We start from the raw sequence: 22305 nt of genomic DNA, 5'->3' as shown, positions 1-22305 counted from the left end.
GTGTAACTTTTCACGTGTGTAGACACTGGGATATCGGTGCGTACAAAGAGGCACTGAAGAAAATCTCTGTCACATCTATGTTTTGCCCGACAGGTCTCTGGTCTCTGATCTGTTTTCCATTTGCAGCTCCATGGAATTTCGTGATTACCTGATGGCTTCTTTCCCACGGAATTCTGGAGGCACTGGTTCAAAAGCGTCATTAGATGAAGGATCTAAATCTAGTTCGTTCTCAAGGGCCACATGGTCAACCTTTTGGTGTTGAAACCAAAAAGAGGATTTCAGGAAAAAGCAGGGAGAACGTCGACGACCATATTCAGCTACGTGAACAGGAGGCAAAATTAAATATGGGGTCAGCCACCACTTCAAGGGTTACCGTCACCACAGCAATAGCATTCGTCATCTAGCTCTGATACAAGCACTAATGATGCAATTATCCTCGATCTCTTACAAGTGTCTCTTTTTAATAAGAAACAATCTAAAGTGTTACCGTAGAACAAGATCTTAGGGGGAAAAAAAAAGCTTGCTAATTTATATTCAATACGTTGTAGATAGTTACTTAACAGAAATGCAACGAATGAAATTGTGTTGAGTCATAATCATGGTACTACTTACTGGGCAAGATTTTGTCAAAATATAGTGTCAAAACCAAATAGAGAAGAGTATCAAAAACCAACATGAAAAGAATAGCTATTATCAGGTTCAGGTTGTTTGAAGAATCCAAATGGATGTTAGCATTCACATCATAGTCCAAATGTAGCAGCTGGAAAAAAAAGACACATGCATTGAATTTTAAAAGGATAGATAGAGCATCAAGAATTATTGTCTTAATTCTGCTAGACACTGGGATTAAAAAGATTAACATAATTCCTATCTTTACAGACCTCTAGTCTATTGGAAGATATAACAAATGAAACCATCTAACTACAAAGCAATTTGGGAAGTTAATGCAGGTAGGTATTAAAGGCTTAGAGATCCACAGGCAGCAGCAGGCAAGTCCTCTAAGCAGGAGTAAAAACTTAAGGAGGTGATATAGGATTGCATCCGGTTTAGGATGGGGAAAAAGGAGGGCAATGAAGACGGGATAGGATTTGAAAGTAAAACCGTGGAGAAGTGAATACTTCAGTAGTTGGACAGAAGACAGCAGACTAATTACTATACTAAGATACAATGCGTTTTCATATGTAACTTAACTTTCCATTCTTTCATTTAGCATTTGTAGTTATGATGTCGCAATTAGAATTAAATTTTTCCTGAGAGGAGGTTCAGTTTCATTACAATTGGCCAAGCAAAAAATAAAAATTTACTTCTATGAAATTGCTGGTTTTCAAATATTTGTGATACTGTTAAGGATCATGTTTCCTGAGCATTAAATTAGATAAATCTTCCCTGGGACAGCCCATCAAAAGTAAAAGCTACCACATCAGTAATGGAGTATCAGCTAGTAGTTAGTGACTCAAAAAAAACTAATTATGCTGAGAGAGAAAAATAAAAACACACATCTTCTATGTCTTTAGTATGTATATTTGCAAAAGAGGATGGGAATTTTAATGTTCAGCACGTGTAGCATGAATTATTCAGAGAAAATCTGTTTTAAATGTTTTGTTAAAAAAAATGAAATAATTAGATTAACTCTTACCTGAGCCATTCCAGCAGTGAAAGCAAAAGGGCTGAGAAGGCATAAAGTCCATTCCAAAAAGGCAGGAAGATGTCTGTACAGCGCAGTGAATCCCAGACTTCCCCAACAGACAGTGAGGAGATAGACCACCAAGCCAGAAAGGAAAGGTTTCTTTACCAGCACGCTCATCAGGAAAGCTAAAGTGATCTGAGAGAAGAGAAACACTCCTCTGAGAATCATCCATAGCATAATAAAAAGAATTTCATAACACCAAGTATATTTCATCCATTTCCCCCACCCCACCTCTAGATACTGTCTCGTGCAAATTCTCAAATACTACAAACAGAACAGAGCAGAACAGGTGTGATCAGAATCAGTGATAAATGATTGGTAGGTTTTTCTGAGAGAGAGAGAGAGAGAGCGAGAGAGAGAGAGAGAGAGGGGTGTGTGAGAGAGAGAGAGAGAGAGAGAGAGATATCACCAACTCACCAAAGACAGGCCATAGAGGAGAAAGAGGGTGAACACCACCGCAAAGCCAGTTAGGACGACAACATGGGTAGACTTTACAACAAGAGCCATCAGAGTAGCCATAATAAAGATGAAGCCAGCGTACATCAAACCCCAGGAGAGCCTGGCGTAGAAAACAAAACAGCAGTTTCAGAGTGCTCTTACTTTATCACTCATTTATTTATTTGGCAAGTGATTTATGAAGCTTCTCATATATCAAGAGTAAAGAGAATACCAGTTAATAAATCGAAAAACTTCTCTGCCTCTAAAATTCATAGTCTACAGGAGAAGGTAGGCAATAAACAAGTAAACAGGTAAAATTGGTAGCTAATTGCAAAATAAGAAAGAAAGAAACTGGGTGATATTTGGGAGAGGTTTGGGGGGGTGACATTTGTGAAGATTTGTCAGTTCTAGACTTCTCCTTTCAGATAAGTAATTGTATGAATACCATGGGCAAAAAAATAGATTATGAAGCAGGGATCAGCAAATTTTTTCTTTGAAGATCCAGATAGTAAATATTTTAGGCTTTTCAGACCCTTGGTCTGTTCCGATGACTCAATACTGCCTTTGTAACACAAAAGTAGTCATAGATAACGTGCAAATGATGGGTATGGCTGGGTTCCCATAATGATTTGTTGACACTGAAATTTGAATTTTATGTAAATTTTTGTGTGCCATAAAATATTATTGTTCTTTTGATTTTTTTCAAGCATTTAAAAATGTACAAGCCATTTCTAGTTTACGGATTGTAAAAAATAAATGATTGCCAACCTCTGATATAGACAATTAGATATAGATTAGATATAGAGATAGATATAACATAGACCTAGGACATAGTTACAGATATATAGATGGATATGAAGATATGTTAATCCTTGCTATCAATGCGAAAGAAAGAGGAAGAAAGTTTTTTATAGGGAAAAGACAATAAACTATCCAATCAAACAGATGTAGGTTCATGTTTTCTCTACTACACTGTAACTATATGATCCTGAAAGGTAGTTACTTAATCTCTTTAAACTTCCTTACCCTTTACTGAAAAATAATAAGAGAATTAAATAAAATCTTGTATAAAATGGGTTTAATATGGTAACTACTCCATAATAGGTCCGTAATGAACAGTTAGTTTTAGTCAAAGTAGAAAATGCCATCATATTTTGAAAAGTCTTGCCTAATTGTGATGATTCCCTTTATACAAATATTTCTGCTCATCTGAAATTGTTCATCTGTCTGCATTCTATAAACCTCTCCTGAATTTCATTTATAGGCCACACAACCAGAATGTCACAGCCTTTTCTTAATGGGGAAAAATTATGACTTTTTTTTTTTAAACATTTCCTTCTTGGATTTGTTTGATTTCTTTCTCTCTCTCTTTTTTTAATCATATTGGTTATTTTTCTCTGACTCAAAGATTTCCATGATTTTTAAAATTATAGTGACCAAAATTTCCTTCAGTATTGAATTATGCAATTTTAATTCCAAAAGGGGCACCAGAAAAAATCTCCCATTCTAGACCACACCAGCAATCCATTTTCGCTACTTCTGCGCTCACTTTATTGAACATTCATGGAGGAAAATAAATAAATTTGGTGTAAATTGGCAGCGTTAAAAATGCGTGGTCTTCCTACTCGACGTTATCTAAAGTTCTCTTATAGACTATGTGACATATGTCTAGAACTATTCTACATATTCTACAAATCTTGTTTAACACGAGACTACCACAGTATGTAAAAGGCAAATTTAAACTACTGCTTCTTTGCTCCAGAACTTACGCTTTTACTGCTATGTGTCCCAAAAACATCTTTTGGCGAAACTCGTTAAAAAAAAAATTGTTGCCAATTGTAATTCAATCCTTGGTTTCCTCAGCTGCGTGTCTCAGGTTGTGCTACACCCCCATGCGGAGTGCTACCTCATACCGAGTGTTTAACTTTTCTTAAGCGCCATGCATGTCACTTAAGTACATTTTCTGCTTTCATCTTCCTGACCAATAAGAAATAGACATTTACTATCAATGTTTTATGGAAAAGGAAACTGAGATTTAAAGAGATTAAGTAACTTGATCCAAGTGACCCATGGCTTCCAGCCTGGGTTTTTACCATTTTGCTACGCAAACTCCGCTAAAGAAAGCTCGGGGCTTAAAGAGCACATGGGGGTTCCTTTTCTTCAGTGTCTTAAGAGTAATAATTCATTCACCGTGAAGTCACAACCAATCATCCGTTCTAATAAAATACCTGAGATATACTTCATCAAATATTAGAAACCTCAAATTTATACATATACACACACGCACATGTGTGTGTGTGTGTGTGTGTGTGTGTGTGTGTAGTCACACATATATGGTCATTAGTGACTGGCAGTCATCCTTTGTATCGGTTAGTGATTTGGGTTTCAGCACTCTATAGAATTAGACTTTCTTTAATTCAATGAAGTATGAAAAGTTTCATTTACCAAGCCTATGAGTCTATCTACCTCAATCATTTGTAATGCAGACTTTATGATAGGATACTTTACAGGTCTCGGGGGTCCAGCCAACTAGCTCTGTTGACGTACGCTACGTGACAGATGGTGGCCATGTGATTTACCAGAATGCTGACTCTCGAAGTCCCATCATTGTCATCAACGACTTCATGTATTGTCTTTCTTGTGTAACATTAACGGATACATAGTATATGAATGTAGAAAAAGAAATAATGCAGAAGAAAATGAAAAAATCGGTCGTAATGCCTTCTTGGGCAATGAAAGGCAATATCTTCATATTTATACCAGTGACTGACATGAGCTCTTCCATCACTGAATGGTTTGTTGTGATCTAAAGGAAAAGATCGATGAACAAATTATCATTAAGCTAATTATAACCTCACGTGTTTTTTTCTCAAGTGTAAGAAATCACGTGCATTCCACATTTAGATATTGTTGCCTGTCATGACCTGTCCCCTCGTAGTTCCTGGCACACTCGGGTTTTTGTCTCGACTCCTTAGAACATCCCTGCTTACCAACTTCACTGGACAGAATTCTACTCGACCTTGAAGTCTCAGCTGAAGTGTCACTTCAGTGAGTAGGTCTTCTCCGATATTTCTCATCAGTGTACGTTCTGCTTCATTGTTTGCCTAGCACACCATTTACAATTCCATGATGGAACCTAAACTCTTATTATGACTATATATCCATCACTCTCCCCCCACTATCCAGTATCCCTGAAGAAAAGAACCTGTATGCTACCTATTTCTTGATCCCCTATGCTTAGTGTAATGGTTTAAATACAGTCATGTGCCACACAGTAACATTTTGGTCAATGACAGACTGCATACGTGACAGTGGTCCCATAAGATGATAATGGAACTGAAAAAATCCTATTGCCTAGTGACACTGTAGCCATCATAATATCATAGTGCATAAGTGGCTCATGACTGCATAGCAGTTGTTCAGTACATTGTGCCAAATAAATTAAATGAATAACTTAATTAAATGTAACACAGGACAATCCATTATATAATCTTCCATCAAAATTTAATCTATGATGAATTTGCTCCCTTAATACTCACTTCTATGATAGCAGCATTGATGGCAGCTTGAAAAGCTATAAATCCTTTCTTCCAGAACACTGAACCTTCACACGTGACTTTCTCATCCACTGTTTGACAATGAGCTTTAGGAAGAGAAGAACATAAACAATTATGACAAATGGAACAATCCCGGTTATAGGAAAAATGAAAATTTCAAATGTTCCAAAATGCACTCCAAGTCCACAGTAATATAGCGTACGGTAAGGCTTTTCAGGTGAGGTTTGCAGAGCACACCTCACCTAAGATCAGTTCTCAATAATTTTTCATTCAATCTTATTATTCTTTCCATTAGCCAAGAATACTTTTGTTGAGCTTTGCTCTTCTGTTGCTTGTGCCAAAAAAGCACTAAATTTTTTAAAATGCTTGGGAATTGTTGAGCAAGAGGCTTCCCTGAGGTTTCATTTAGGAGTGATGCAGGAATACAGTCACGCATTGCATAAGGAAGGTTGAGTCAATGATGGGACACAGGTAATGGATCTGAAAAATTCCCATTGCCTAGGGACACAGAGCCATCATAACATTGTAGTGCAATGCATTTCTCCAGTGTTTGTGGTGATGCTGGTGTAAATAACCCTACTGCACTGCCAGTTATATAAAAGTACAGCATATACAGTTATGGACAACACACAATACTTGATAATGACAGTAACGAGCACATTACTAGTTTATGTGTTTACTGTATAGTTTATCATTATTTTAGAGTGTATGCTTTCTACTCATATTAAACAAGTTTTGCTGTGAGACAGTATTTCATGTTACTCTGGCAGCAGCCTCATGCATCTCATGTTTACACGTCTCTCGATTGCATCATTTTCTCTTGTGCTTGATTTGATCTTGTGTCATTTTGTCCAGTAACAGGTGTGTAGTCTAGGAGCAGTGGCCTCTACCACATAGCCTCGGTGTGCAGTAGGCTAGACCTTGCTCGTGTATGTACGTGCGGTCTATGATGTTTATACGACAGAATCACTGAATGATCTATTTCTCAGAACATTTCCCCGTCAGTAAGTGGGGCAGGACTGTACCAGCAAATATAATTTCTTAATAACACAACATACTTGAGAGCATAGGCTTTATTTAATAAGAAGGGATCTCATTATGTGTAGAAATTAAAACATATACATTGTGTATGCTTCTGCTGTCACATACGCCCCCTTGTGGCTGATGACATAATAGCAAAAATATTTTTTTCTAATAGAGAAGTTACCTGAATGATCTCTGTGTTCCTTCATCTTGGGGATTCTACCGCCCCAGAAGAACTTCAAATGATAAGAGAAGTTATCATTAAAGATGACTCTCACTGCATCCATAGAATAGTTTAAATCCAATTTATTCATGCTCTTTTCATCAGGCCACCCCATGATTGTTCTTCCTATCATGCGCAAGAAGAGAATAGTTATATAAGATTTCTATGTGGACCACAGACAGCATAACGCATTCAATGATGTTAAAGCTATTTTATGTTAAAGTTGCTTCTTCACTGAAGGCAGTGCTGGTCTTAAATAAGAGATTCACACTTGAGGATTCTAACTCTCTAGATAAAATCGGAAGTGTCACATGGCAGTCACTTTTATCACAACTAGATTGTGCCTTTCCAAATAAACTATTTAATCAATAATTTAAAGCACAACGAATCTGGGATAATAACAATATCAATGCGTACATTTAAACTCATTTACACACAACCCTGTCTTAAAGTTGAAATACACTACAATTATAAGTAGATACTATAATTATATTTCCATTTGACGACAGTGTCAGTGTGGCCGAACTCCAAAGACAGCAGAAAATTGTTAAATTTGGGGAGTGTTTTCTCAAGAGACTTTGTTTATTCTAAAATATGAATGACTCTTACTGACCAAACCCAGGCCATTTAACACACAGTCTGGATTCTGGTGAATACACACTCCTGGTACAATTCAGCGTGTTCCATTGTCCTCTGTATTTCCTGCCAGCTGGGTTCAGGGGTTTAATCAGATTCCAATCCTTTTGGCAAGACTACAGGTGGTGGTGTATTCTTTCTTCGGGTGTCATAATTTCTGATCATCTCACTTTTCGAGATATTAGCAGCCATTGACACTCAGTGTCTAGATCCATTAATTTACTAGGAGTTTTAAAATGGTGATGTTCTATTTCCATTATTTGTTTCTCATTTATTAGTAGAAAATATTTATAAAGCAGTACTTTTCATTCCTTGTTTAGTTAGTTATTCAATAGTACAGTTTATATAGGATAAATGCTGGTATTCTCCCCCCCCCCACTTACACATTTTCACAAGAACTGATTTCTTATCATCTTCCAAAGGCAAGCATTTTTTTCTTCCAATATCATTATGAAAGCATGGATTTGATTATACATAGGATGAGTTTTAAATCATGCACTTAATATTCGTGTTGAAATTCCACATACGCCAACTTTGACCGGTGACAGTCTTTTTACATTGGCTGCTGAGTCCTTTTGATACAACCGACTCATTCTCAATGGCTTCCTAGCTATCTGGAATGACAAGATACCTCATCCTGTCAATTTCCTGTCCCATATCCCTGGATCTCCTTTCTTCCCATGCTGAGAGTCCTGTGTTTCAAGGACACGGGGAGGTGAGAGAATTAGACTATTCCATAATTACTTATTTAGTATATCCCACTTTACATATATACCAACGAGAGAATAGCATTCTAATATTACACCACCAATCCGATTACTAAAAATGCCTTCAGTTCTCAGAGTGGTCCTCTCTGCTTTGCAGTGGCTACTGGTCTCTTCTTCAGGGGGCTCATTCTCTTCTCAGGCCCATCAGATACCCTATTGTTTCCCTTTGTCTTTTCACTATCCAGGAGAGAGACACCATGCAAGCCTGTGGTTGTTAGTGCATCTTTCTTACTCCCTTGTGTTTGGGGGTTCAAGGAAACACCTTATCACCTATTTTGTTGTAAATATTGCCCATGGTTTCCTGGTTTTGCTGTCTAATTTCTCTTTCAATTTTTAAGTATTTGAAGAGATTAAAAAATCATACTGTCACCATCGTCCAATCTTTTCAGAATCTTCTCATGAACATACATTTGAATAATCTTGGACTACCTCATTTGAATATGAACTATAAAGAGGCTAAGCCTTTTAACATAAAATTTCCTCAATAGGAGACTAGTAAAAACAGTAAGAAAATCTCTTCGATATTTGAAAGGAATATGCATTAACACTGTTAATTAAATTTAGAAATTTAAACACAACACAGTTTATCAAGGAAATTCCAAAATGAATTTGTGTATTTTGCAAATAAGGAAATCACTATGAACTGCCGGAGAACATACCTTTCATGAATGGGGCTGAAGCCACTTTGTTCATTATCTCCTGGGTTGTTTTGGATTCAGGTGCAAAGGCAATAACATAATTAGAATCATTAAAATTATCTACACGTCCCAGATCCACGGCAGGCATTTGAGGAAAGTCATTATCTTGATGTACATTGGAGGAAAATAGGTATGTAAATAATACTAGAAGAAATGAGAAAAACCATTCCTACACAGCAATGAGAAAAAAAATGAAACAAATCAATAGCTGTTTATCTACAGATTAATCATCCATAAACAATTTAAAGCATAATTCTCTTATGTAGCTTGGATTCCATGTCCCTTGTCTCCAGTTTTTAAATGTCCAATTTTCTTTCATCCTTTAATTTGCACATTTTGAAAAGTGCACATCATTCATCAAGACAGAGTTGTAGCATCAAGTCCAACTGTAATTGAGAATCTAAATTTATCATAGTTTAATGCAAGTGTTTAAAGGCTGGGTTGTTTCACGAATGGCCCAATGATTTACAGTTATGTTGAAACCTAAGTGACAATGATAAAGAAGTGTTAAGTGGAATATAATAGAGAACCAGTTTCCAACAACAGGAGCAAGGTCATATTTTTATCTTCTGCTGCCTATATGTAGAAGGATAATGTCCCAAAATATTGCTCGTAAAAAAAAAAAAAAAATTTAAGTCTTTGCCATTGCGACAATATTCTAGAATTGGAAATGCAACAGAACACATGTGAAGTCCAGTGATAAAAACATAATTTATTAGTTAGTTTTAACTCTAAACACATGGCCTTTAAAATAGGTATATATTTTATTCACCATATGTGCTTATTATAGCAATATGTGTTGGTCTATATTTATACATAATCTATCTAGTTAGATAAATTAACAGATATAATACTTATGTAAAAAGAATTAGAAGGATGGTAGCAAAACATCTATATAGAGTAGACTCCAACTTTTATATTTATATTTATATAATCCTTACTTCGTGCAGGGATTTTTATAGACCTATTCCTGCCAATCCAAGCATTCAGTACAAATCTGTTGAAAGTGCACACACACACACAATGTTTATAAGATTGGCACACACACACAAAATGCTCATTAGATTAAATGTTAGTAATCGACCCTTGAATTATGAGTATTTTATAAGTGATTTTAACTTATTATATTTTTCTGAATTTATTGAATTTTCTACACAAAGCATACCTAATCATTCTCATGATCAGAAGAAAATAAGTACTATCTTAATAAAAGCAAAAAATTCAAAAAACATTTTCTTTTTCTCTTTGTTTATATGCCTATTATTTCTTTCAAACTGAATCTGTAGTATAATTGTGTGGAAGTACTACAGTTAGCCTTTGGAATTTTTTTTTAACTTTGGCTTTCTTTTCTTTTCTTTTTTAATGCTTACAGCATCTGGTATTCCTAGGTGGTCTCCCATCCAAATACTAACAAGGCCTGACCCTGCTTAGCTTCCAAGATCAGACGAGATCGGGCTTGTTCAGGGTGGCATGGCCATAGATTGGCTTACTTTCTGAATTAATTCTAGCTTAAATTCTGCCTCTTTTTTAGACTTTGACCCTGAACTTAACAAGTTTCAAATGAGTTTAGATGTTAAGAATTGTTATCTCTGCAGTATAAAGATGTGGCTTTATTTTTCAGGGAGTTTCTGAATATGAATTCTTTTAGAAATGCCGCCAGTATGACATATAATAATGATATATTTTAAAGGAATCTAATTTGAAATAATAGCAAAGTCCTGAATATGAAAAAAATATCCAGCCTGTTAGTTAGAATATATATGAAACTATTAAATAAGAAAGATAAAATGTTTGAGCTGCCTGAGAAAACATTTCTTCCTTTTCTAAATATGAGGACACACAGAGTTAGAACCGTACCAACAAGGTCTCTCTCTTCATCCTCCACTTTTTAAGAAAATTCTTGCAGAGGAGGGCCCATGTTTGCTGCCCTACGGTTATGTGCCGCTTGCTCATTCTGACCTGTTTAAGACGAGGAAGTAAAGTAAGGAAATGTGAAGTTCTGAAATAGAAAACATTGTGCAATCAAACCAAAAAGAAACATCATAACAGCTGTTTCCAATTGCATGCATAGCAAAGAAGTGAGCCGAAAAGCTAAAAAACAAAACAAAACAAAACAAAACAAAACAAAACAAAACAAAACAAAACAAAACATATAAAGGAATGTTCAGGCTCAGTATTGAAAGAAATAAAAATTTCTTAAATTGTTAGGTATAATTTATATTTATCCCTCTACAGACTGAAAAAAAAAATTGGAGAGTTTAATAGATTCAAGTGTAGTTATCCCCACAACTTGGCACTGTTCAATTTTCTAACTGGGATCAAGGAAATTTAAATACTGCTGGTGTGAGTATAGACTTACACAGCCATTTTAGTGATTCATTACTAATTCATTACTATGTCATCCTTTGGTTCTGCTCCTGGGTATGCATGCCAAGGAAATTTTCACATGAGTCCACAAGGGGACTTGTACAGGAATACTCTTCATAATGTGAATTATTGTGGCACCACGTTGTAAAACAAATTTTAATGAATAGAGTCCATAGAGTACTGTGTTGGGTTCAGAAGCAATGGATTGGTATCCACTCATCAACATAAAGATATCTTAAAAACAGTGCCTTTTTTTTTTTTAAATAAGAAAAGGTTGAGTCATATCACAATATCATTTATATTAACACTACATGCAACACACATTTTTCAAGAATTTCCAGGTAGTAAAGGATCACTATCAAGTACAATGAAAAGGTTATTTGTGGCAGTGGAAAATGGGAATAGAAGTTGAGTCTGAAACGAGAGTTATAAATTTAAGGAAATAAATAACAACAAAAAAAAGGCAGGACCTTTGTTTGAACCGATCATTTTGTGTGCTACAAAATTAAAAGTACAATTAACTTGATCATTATCAACCCTTTATAAGTGAAGTACAAAAATATCCCTAGCCAACCATTAAAAAAAACAAACAAGCCCAACAGCAACAAAATCCTAACAGGTAGATAGAAAATCTCACAAAATGCCAGAGAATTCCATATTGTTCATTATGGCTGGAACGAGGAGAGATTGGAATCGTTTGAATATAGGATACTGGAGAGAAAATAACATTCCCATTTAATCATGATCTCTTATGTGTCAGGTAGTTCTAAGTATTTTATAAGAATTAGTTTAATCACAATTGACTTTGGGATTATTATTCTCCTCATTTTACAGATGAAGAAAATGAGACAAAGAGAAGAAAAGTGACTCTCTAAACACAGCTAAGCATGGCACAACCTAGATGGTCAAGTCTTGGAGACCTTGCTGCCAGCCAGTGTGCCATGCTATTGTAGGAATTCATCTAGAGAGGGTATAGATTGCTTCTCCCTTCAGGAGAGATCAGAGATTTTACCAGCCTCCAGTCAGTGAGGTGTTCCAGTCAGGTTTTTTTCCCATAGGCAATCTTTGTCAAGAGCCCCCAAATGCTGGAATATTAGGAAAGGTAGGTGACTCTCAAGAGGCAGAGAAAAATTTTCTTTAAAAAGAAAATTTCATTATAACACAGAGAAGAAAGTTTAAAATATTCCATTGAGTGAACATAAAAAAATTCAAGAAGAAAGATAAAAAGAAATTAAAAGAAAATATTGTATCAAAAACTCCCACAGAAGACATAAAGAACGTAACATCTTCCATGATACAGAGAAAAAAGATGTAATCTTCCAAGTTTTCAAAGAAAATTCAAACACATTTGAAAATGAGAGAGGAAAAAATTAACTAAAATAAAGAGAAAAAATAGTCAAAAGTAAAGTATTTGGTAAAGAGATATCTCAAAAGAAGAATACAGTTGTAAGAAAAGTACATTAAAGAAAATACATTGTAAAAAGTACAATGGAAATTGATTTTTCAAGGTAGTGAGAGGATATGACTATTTCCCCAAAAGGCTAAGTACCAAATATAATGACAAAGAAATATCAAAAATATTTTTAATTAAAAAATAAAGAGAAAATTCTATAAGGAATAAAGTTGATGGGGTAGTTCAGGAGTGATTAAACAGTTTATAGTGGAATAAAAATCAGCCTGATATCTTGAAAGTAGAAGTGAAAAGTCGAGTTGCTTAATTTCCTTTTGAAAAATCTACCAAAATAGACAAAACTAAAGAACAGTGAAGAATTATCTATTAGCCAAAAAAAAATAGAATATGATTTATCCCCAAACGACACCTTCATTCTTGCAAAGTACATGGTCCGATTTTATTGCTGATAAGAAAGAACACCCCAACTAATTTTCAGGTCCATGATGTCTGTTACTCACCCGTGCATATGACTGGATAGGTGGGAGGTGGCAAAAGGGATAAGGGTTGAACTGATAACAGACGCGTGGATCAGATACACCTGTTCTTGGAGGTCCTTGAACTAGAAATGCATTATAGGCAACATAGGCATAATTATTTGCAGGCACCCATGTTGCTCTAAAGTTGTCAATAGAAGACAATGATCCATTCCCTCCTTTTTTGTGGGTTCAAGCTTGGTCAACCACAGAAGCGCTTAGGCTTGCAGGAGGGGAGAACTAGTCTTTGGGTTTCACACAGATCCACCCATCAGTTTCCAATGGCCCAAGTCATCAGTAACCTTTTTTAGAGTTGTTTGCAGAGAGCGTTCTAATTCTAGTCTAGAACCTATATAACAACAAGAATTCAGGACATAGCTAACAGCCATTAACTGACTGCTTCAAACCTAACAAAGGCAGCAGATTTCAGACATGACACTCAATCTGATAGTGGTGGTGTAATGTAATTATTTATATGGTCGTCTTAGTGCAGCCCAAGGATTACTCATATTATCTCCCAGAATGAGCTACATAATTGCATTGCAAGAGTCACATCTCATTATTTTCCCATCAGGCAGACAACAGAAAGACTCTGAGACTTATAGAGTATGAACGACCATGACTTATCTTAGTTGATAAAGAAAACATAAGACCTAATCTTAGTTAATAAAACCCAACCTTCTAAGAGGGGAAATTGGTTCCCAGGATAGTGGCTTGAGCTGGTGCTTACAGCACAGGCTAGTTGGCCAATACAATCTGGGGTTTCAGGGTAGTGTTATCTTCCTTTGGTGCCATATTGAACAAAGATGGAAATCATAGGGTTGCTACTGTCTCTTTCCTTATTTTACCAGTGAGGTTGCTCCTGCCTATTAGGTTCAAGGCCTAAAATTCTGATCTTACCCACCCGGCAGGAGCAAAGTCGTGAATATGCTGCCCTCTGCTGGTATGCAGGAGGCAACTCTAATGGGAAGATCACCTTCTCAAGGCAGAGTGGACGGGGACCTGCCAGAGATCGAGCCTAATCATTGTTTATTTCAGGGGAATACTTTGCTGCTACTGCTACCTGAGTCTGAAAGGCAAGGGAAAATCGAAGAGAACATGGTTAGCAGAATTAATGGTAGCCCCATTTTAATCCTGGAATTTGTGAATATATTACATTTCATGGCAAAGGAGAATTAAGACAGCAGATGGGAGTAAGGCTGGTCATCAACTGATTTTAAATTAAGGCGGTAATCTCGGATCATCTAGGTGGACCCAATATAATCATAAGGGTCCTTAAAAATGGAAGAGAGGGATTGGAGAGTCAAGATGGTAGACTAGGTAAAAGCGGGGTTCGCCTCCTCTCAGATCTGCATTGAAATGATAATCAAATTATAAAATAATCAACGTGGAGAATCACCTGAAGTTCAGTTGATCATAACACGTATGTCCAATAATATAAAGGAACTACATTGAAGCCGGGCAAAGTCGCAAATGGGGCTGGACCTGCACCCGGAGATGCAGAGGACCCCCTGAAAGAGAGTGGGGTTCTAGCTCCATATGGGGCCTCCTTGGCTCAGGATCCCAGCCCAAGGAATAAGAGTTCCCGAAAAATCTGACTGTAAAAATCGGAGGGTATTCTGACTGTCCGGGAGAGATGAAAGGAGACTGAAATCCAAGACTCCCCTTTAAAGGGCCCACGCACAGGCTCTCTTGCCTGTGGACACTCACTTAGGGTACTGGCAGTGGGATAGAGGCTCCGGCAAGATTCATATGGGGAAAGACAGCATTGCCTGGTGCCAGATCGAGGGCTGGACAGTCAGCTGCCATTGTGCTTTAGTCAGAGGGTCCTCCTACGGGGCAGTCTACAGACCGGCTCCAGCTTGCCACTGCAGATCCCTCCCCCTGCACGGCCAATTCGGAAGCTGCACTGGCCTGGGGAGGTGGCCCGCCCTACCCAGCCTGCTCTACCCCTTTCCAGGGCCACGCATTCTGTGCAGGCAACAGACCTCAGGCTAGCACGGTGAGTACATTTCAGGGAAACCAGTTGTGGGCAGACCACTGCTGCCTGAACGAGCTGCAATATCGCTTGGGGGAACGTAGGGGTCTGTGGCACCGCACCAGACAGCAGCTAGTGATGTGATGTGCGACTACTGTGAGAACGCATGGACACAGAAGTTGCAGTAAAACAGCCTGTTTTGGCTTGATGGCCTTTGTCTCCCTGAGATCCTGCTCCCTCCAATCCACAAAGTGCCCACACCCAATTTGCAGGCAGCTGTCCTGCCCTTGCCACTAACCAGAGTGGTGCATTCTTCACAGTCAACAGACCTCGGCTAGCAAACTGAGCAAATTTTAAGGAAAACAGTGATGGGCAGATCACTGCTGACAGCTCGAGATACAATATTGCTTGGGCAGATTGCAGGGTTTGTGGGCCCATCCCAGATGGCAGTAGGTCTCACAGTGATATGTGACTTTTATGGGAGCCTGCTGTCCCAGAGCTGGCAGCAAATCTGGTGTTGTATAGGCTTGATGGCCCCATACCTCACTGAGATGCTACCCCACCTAACCCATAAATTACTTGTGGCAAGCCTGCTCCTAGGCAACCCAGTCCCATCCTGTGCTTTCCTTGGGACATGAATTCAACAGTAAACAGCAACACTCAGTTTGTGTGGCCCATGCATCTGGGAGAAGCTTTCAGTGGCGGGCCACAAACCCATGCCCATAAGCTTCAGTAATTCTTGAACAGATCTCGGATGTTTGCAGGCCAGAGGTGGGCAGCCACTGGCCTTGCTGTGATCTGAAACTTGTACAGGGAGCCACAGAGACAGCACTGGCACGTAAACTGACACCGTAGTGGCTGGGGGAAATCTGTTCAATATATCCAGGTGACTCCCTGGGTCCCTGCACCAACCAACATGCGTATTACCAGAGGCTCTTCTAGTTGCGGAGTCTTATGGGCAACTGACAGGCAGCCAGAGGCCTTAAGGAGCACTGGACCTTCTGCTAAACCGCCCCAGACCCTGGTACTGGGGATAACTGGACCACAGCCTATAGCATTGTCTCCTCCATTTACCTATAGATCCACCATAGGCAGCAACCACCTGAGAATAGCTTTGTAGCTTGACCAGGTAGCCCCAAGCAATCAAAGGCAGTGGCTGACCTAGGCCTACTGGAGAGCCCCTCCCAAGGGGCCACAAAACCAACGCACCTGGAGGCTGGCATTAGATCACAACAGAGCAACTCCTGACTGGCCCATAAGTGGTATACACAAAGGGCAGTCTCAACAAGTACACAAGCCTGCTAGGACAAATCCCATTCAGTGGGATCAGCCCCCTACACAGTAACTTTTACCGAGTGGGAGCAGCCAATTCCCACAATTAGCCTGAGCTTTAATCCCATCCACTGATGTACTAGCACCAGTAAAGGCTTAGCCACAATAGCAGATCACACACAACCCACACAAAGATCACATCCAGAGCCCCTGGCAAAGATGATCAGGAAGAGTGTGCCACTGGGACACACAGGACACCTTCCACATAAGGCCATCTGGCCTAGGCTGAGAAATGAAACAAATCTTCCTAACACATAGAAATAAATGAACACAGAGAAGCTAATAAAATGAGAAAACAAAACATGCCACAAATGAAACAACAGAAGAAAACTCAGAAAATAAGCTAAATGAAATGGAGGCAAGCAACCTACCAGAGACAAAATTCAAAATAATGGTTATAAGGATGCTCAATGAACTTAGAGGGAGAATGGATGAGCTCAATGAGACCTCAACAGAAAGATAGCAAGTATAAAAAATAACATAGAAACCATTAAAAAGACCCAGACAGAAATGAAGAATACAGTAACTGAAATGAAGAATACACCAGAAGGATTCAACAGTAGATTGGACGAAGAGGAAGATCAAATCACTGAACTGGAAGACAAAATAGCAGAAAACACCCAATTAGAACAGCAAAAAGAAAAAAGAATTTGAAAAAAAGAGGATAATTTAAGAGACCTCTGGGACAACATGAAATAATAATATCTGTATCATAGGAAAGCCAGAAGGAGAAGAGAGAGAGCAAGGGATTGAGAATCTATTTGAAGAAACAATGACAGCAAACTTCCCTACCTGGCAAAGGAATTAGACATACAAGTCCAGGATGCACAAAAAGTCCCAAACAAGAAGAATTCAAACAGATCCACACCAAGACACAACATAATTAAAATACCAAAGGTCAAAGACAAAGAGAGAATCTTAAAAGCAGCAAGAGAAAGGCAGCTACTTACTTACAAGGGTACTCTCATAAGAATGCTGATTTTTAACAGAAACTTTACAGGTCAAAAGAGACTGGCAAGAAATATTCAAAGTTGTAAAAAACAGGAATCTACAATTGCAAATACTCTACCCAGCAAGGCTTTCAATTAAAATAGAAAGTGAGAAAAAGAGCTTCTCAATGAATTCAATTCAGTAGCAGGATACAAAATTAATATTTGGAAGTCAGTTGCATTTTTATACACCAATGATGAACTCCCAGAAAGAGAAATTAAGAACATAATTTTGTTTACAATTGCATTGAAAATAATAAAATACTTAGGATTCAAATTAACCAAGGAGGTAAAAGACCTGTTCTCAGAAAATTGTCGTCAAAAAAAAAGAAATTGAAGGAGATACAAATAAATGGAAGTATATACAGTGCTCATGGGTAGGAAGAATCAACATCATTAAAGTGGCCATACTACCCAAAAGCAATCTGTAGATTCAGTGCAATCCCTATCAAAATACCAATGGCATTTTTCAGAGAGCTAGAACGAATAACCCTAAAATTTCTATGAAACCATAAAAGATCCTGAATAGTCACAGCAATCTTGAGAAAGAAGAATAAAATTGAAGGTATCACACTACCTGATATTAAACTATACTACAAGTCTACAGTAATCAAAACAGCATGGTACTGGTGTAAAAACAGATACAGTACTCAATGGAACAGAATAGAGAGCGCAGAAATAAATCCACATCTATATGCTCATTTAACATATGACAAAGGAGGCGAGAATATATAATGGAGTAAAGACAGTCTTTTCGATAAATGGTGTTGGGAAAACTGGACAGCTACATGCGAAAAATGAACTGGACTACCTTCTTACACCGTATACAAGAATAGACTCGAAACAGATTAAAGACTTCAATGGAAGACCTGAAACAATAAATCTTCTAGAAGAAACCATAGGCAGTAATCTCTCTGATATTGCTACTAGTAATTTCTTTTTAGATATACCTTCTCGGGCAAGGGAAACAAAAGAAAAAATAAACAAACTAAAAAGTGTTTGCATGAAAAAGATTTTGCACAGCAAAGGAAACCATTAACAAAACAAAAAGAGAGTCTACTGAATGGGAGAAGATATTTGGGTATGATACATCTGAGAAAAGGTTAATATTCATAGTATATAAAGAATTCATACAACTCAACAACAAAAAAACAAACAATGAAATTAAAAAATGGGCAGAAGACCTGAATAGATATTTCTCCAAAGAGGAAATACAGATGGCCAATAGACATATGAAAAGATGCTTGAGGTCACTAATCGTCAGAGAAATGCAAATTAGAACCACAATGAGATATCACTTCACATCTGTCAAAATGGCTATCATTAATAAACCAAAGAACAGAAAGTATTGGTGAGGATATGGAGGGACGGGAACCCTCATACACTGTTGGTAGGACTGCAAATTGGTACAGCCACTCTGGAAAACAGTCTGGAGTTTCCTCAGAAAGTTAAAAGTGGATCTACTTTTTGACCCAGCAATTGCACTTCTGGGTATTTATCCAAATAAAACCAAAACAATAATTCGTAAAGATCTATGCATATCTATGTTCATGGCAGCACAATTTACAATGGCCAAGATATGGAAGCAACCTAAATGCTCATCAACAGATGACTGGATAAAAAAATCATGGTTCAAATATACAATGGACTATTGTCCAGACATTAAAAAAAATGAAATCCTACCATTTGCAATGACATGGATGGACCTAGAGGTTATTATGCTGAGTGAAATAAGTCAGACAGAGAAAGATAAATGCCATATGATTTCACTTATATGCCGAATCTAAGAGAAAAAAAAACTAATCGAAAACAGACTCACAAATACAGAGGACAATCTGGTGATGGCCAGAGATGGGGTGGTGCTGGGAGAATAGGGTGATGGGTTAAAGAAGTACAAATTAGTAGTTGATAGATGGTCATGGGGATGGGGAGCACGGCATAGGGAGTGCAGTCAGCAGTAATGTAATGCCTGTGTGTAGAGTCAGAGGGAAGATAGGGTAATCAGGGGGATTGTTTCATAAATTGTATTCATGTCTAAGCAATGTACTGTATTCTTGAAACTAATAATAAAATAAAATGCAAAAAAAGTGAAAGAAAAAAGGGTCCATTGGACCCTGATGGTTAAAAAAAAAAAAAAAAAGAACAGGAAGAGGGAGGCAGAAGAGGAGGTCAGAGTGATGGGAAGTCATAAGGACTCAACCCATTGCTGGCTTTGAAGATGGAGGAAAAGGGCATGAGCCAAGGAGTAGGGGCAGCCCCTAGAAGCTGTAAAGGCAAGAAAATAGATCCTCCCCTACCTCCTCCAGAAAGGAACACAGCCCTGCCAACACCTTGATTTTAGTCCAGTGAGACCCACAGCACACTTCTTACTCCTCAAACTGGAAGACGGTAAGTCTATTTAATTGTAAGCCTTTAAGTGCGTGGTCATTTGTTACAGCAGCAACAGAAAACTAATACGGGAGCACGAAAGGAGTCTGATACCACATGAGGACTGGGAACAAGACAGAAGGAAATTCGGATGTCGTCTATGGCAGGGGCTTTAGGATGGAAATAGTTGCTGGAGGTTCCTTCTGTGATGTGCTCATCTATAGGACACAGGAGGGCATGCGTTTTGTTTAAAAATTGTCTAGGAATGAACAAAAGGATTCAGAAGCTTTTTGGATGAGCTCTTGATAATGCATCAGAGCAGGCTGTGACAGCCCGGAGAACCGAACTGAAACCAACTGTGACATTTCAAAGGAGGAAATCAATGTCGTGGGCAACCGCGGTGTCTGAAGGGGTTAACTATGCTGCCTGGGTGTGCCTACTCTTTTTTTCTTTCTGTGGATTAGTGAATATGCTGGAAATCACTTATGAATGAAGAATAATGAACATGATCCAATTGTCATAATTGTGGCTATTTGTTTCTAATTGTTAAGACTGATTCTTTCCCCCTGTACATCCTGATGTAAATAGCAGGAGAAAAATACTATTCACCACACTAGTACAAAACATCTAACTAGCTTAAATTGCTCTGAATAGGAAATCTAGAAATAATAACTTGGCTATAAAAATCCAGTCACTTCCCATCAGATAGAATTACTAGTATTCAGAGAATACATACATGTGCAATAAATTAGATAAAAATCCTTATATATTTAGTTTGATGAAAATGGTCAATAAAAAAGTATTGCCCTAAGTTTTCTTGGTTAAAATATTCTCAAGCCAGTTAAAACAATTCAAAACTCAGAAAATTGTGTTTCCCCCCTCAACGCTTACAAATCCTTTGGCAGTAAAATTGAAAAAGAACAAAGAATAAGTAATTCTAATAACTTGGCAAATAGCTCATACTTACAAAAAGGCAACATAAAGTTATATTCCTTTCAATTTATCCAATAGCCTATCAGATAATATATGCTATTTGTCCAAATATACTTAGTCATGGGGTAAAAACAACAACAACAAAATTCTTAGTTCTCCAACTGATCATTTAGCTATACAATACAAAACACTCAGATAATTTCAAAAACCGAAACGACTCCTTAATAACTTACTGCATTTCACAGTTTCCGTCCAAACGTTTGGCATTTCTGTTTGAAGTTGTACGTTACATTCCCAAATGCAAAACCACCACGATTTTAGAGGTTAACTTACTCTCAGGAAAGCTGAAACAAGAATCTAGAAACAGTTCACCCACAGGTCTCTGCCCGTCCCGGAGAAGAATTCACGTTCGTTTTGGGTCACTACTACATCATGCTTTTAATTTCTTGTTTATTGTGAATAGTTCCGTTTTAGACTGATTTCCGAAAAGGATTATGGTCTTAATTCAGCTGGGCTGCCAAAAACTCTGTGCTCACATCACATGGTGACTTCTTTACAGTTTTTTGTTCCTTTGTCTCCCCGCCAATTCCTCAGCAGGGAGTGTGTAGTTGCAGATGGCTGGCTGGACATATCAAAACATTAGGAACTATCAAACCAAAACGAATTTAGTCTTTCTCAATTCGTTTTTTCATGCAAGACCTTAATGGGAGAGTTAACCCCCCAAAACAATTTTTTAAAGAAAGGTAAATAAAGAGACAGTTCAGAGAAGAACAGAACAGAGAGATATGGTGGGGGTTAGGGGGGAGATTTAAAAAAACAGGTAGCTGGAAGTATACCAATGAGGACGGAAAGTAACTCAAAACCTTCCACTGAAATTTAGTTCTTAAAACCCGGATCTAGAAAGATGGCAATGAAACACGGTGTTTTTTTCAGGGTGACAAAATGAACTCTGAATTTTCATCTGCATCTCAGTTGCATGGCGTGCCCACTAACCTTAGCATCTTTTTCGGGGTGCAAAATAGGTGTATCTTTAGAGCAATTTAATATAAAATCACATATACTCTCAAGACCTACAGGCTTGTTATTTCTGCAACAAGTCCCAGAAAACACATAAGTCTCTCTGTAGGTAACCACTGGGTTTTCATGTGTCCTCTTTTCCATATTGTTAAGAAACATTTTTTAACAGGTAAGAGTTGCCTTTCTTTTTTTGAGCACTTTATGTAAGTCGAAGACAAGGCAGTTCCAAAACTTCTTGTAATCATGACGTTTGTCTTTAGCTCGCAGTCAGTAAGACTAAGTTCCTCTGCATTATAATTACTTCCTGAACATGCAACTGGAGGGGAAACAGTGGGCTCTGCAATTCTTAAATCAAACAGACTTATCT

The 22305-nt window shown here is 37.8% G+C and overlaps 1 protein-coding gene and 1 pseudogene across 1 annotated transcript in view; both read right to left on the bottom strand.

Annotated features, from left to right (window-relative positions):
- ABCA9 (ATP binding cassette subfamily A member 9) overlaps window positions 1-21411 on the bottom strand; it is a 55453-nt gene extending 34042 nt beyond the window's left edge. The window contains 10 exon segments of the mRNA XM_006912273.3: window positions 149-317; window positions 613-760; window positions 1637-1822; window positions 2105-2246; window positions 4705-4931; window positions 5665-5768; window positions 6890-7054; window positions 8991-9198; window positions 10887-10988; window positions 21255-21411. Coding sequence (XP_006912335.1) covers window positions 149-317; window positions 613-760; window positions 1637-1822; window positions 2105-2246; window positions 4705-4931; window positions 5665-5768; window positions 6890-7054; window positions 8991-9198; window positions 10887-10982 — 1445 coding nt within the window. The 5' untranslated portion in view covers window positions 10983-10988; window positions 21255-21411.
- On the bottom strand, window positions 10393-10511 carry LOC112480131 (annotated as a pseudogene).
- Window positions 21412-22305: the final 894 nt, after the last annotated feature.

The sequence above is a fragment of the Pteropus alecto genome, unplaced genomic scaffold (assembly GCF_000325575.1).
Source record: "Pteropus alecto unplaced genomic scaffold, ASM32557v1 scaffold134, whole genome shotgun sequence".
NCBI lineage: Eukaryota > Metazoa > Chordata > Mammalia > Chiroptera > Pteropodidae > Pteropus > Pteropus alecto.
Note: the sequence above shows the minus strand (reverse complement) of the source record. Positions and strands in the feature narration are given on the sequence as shown.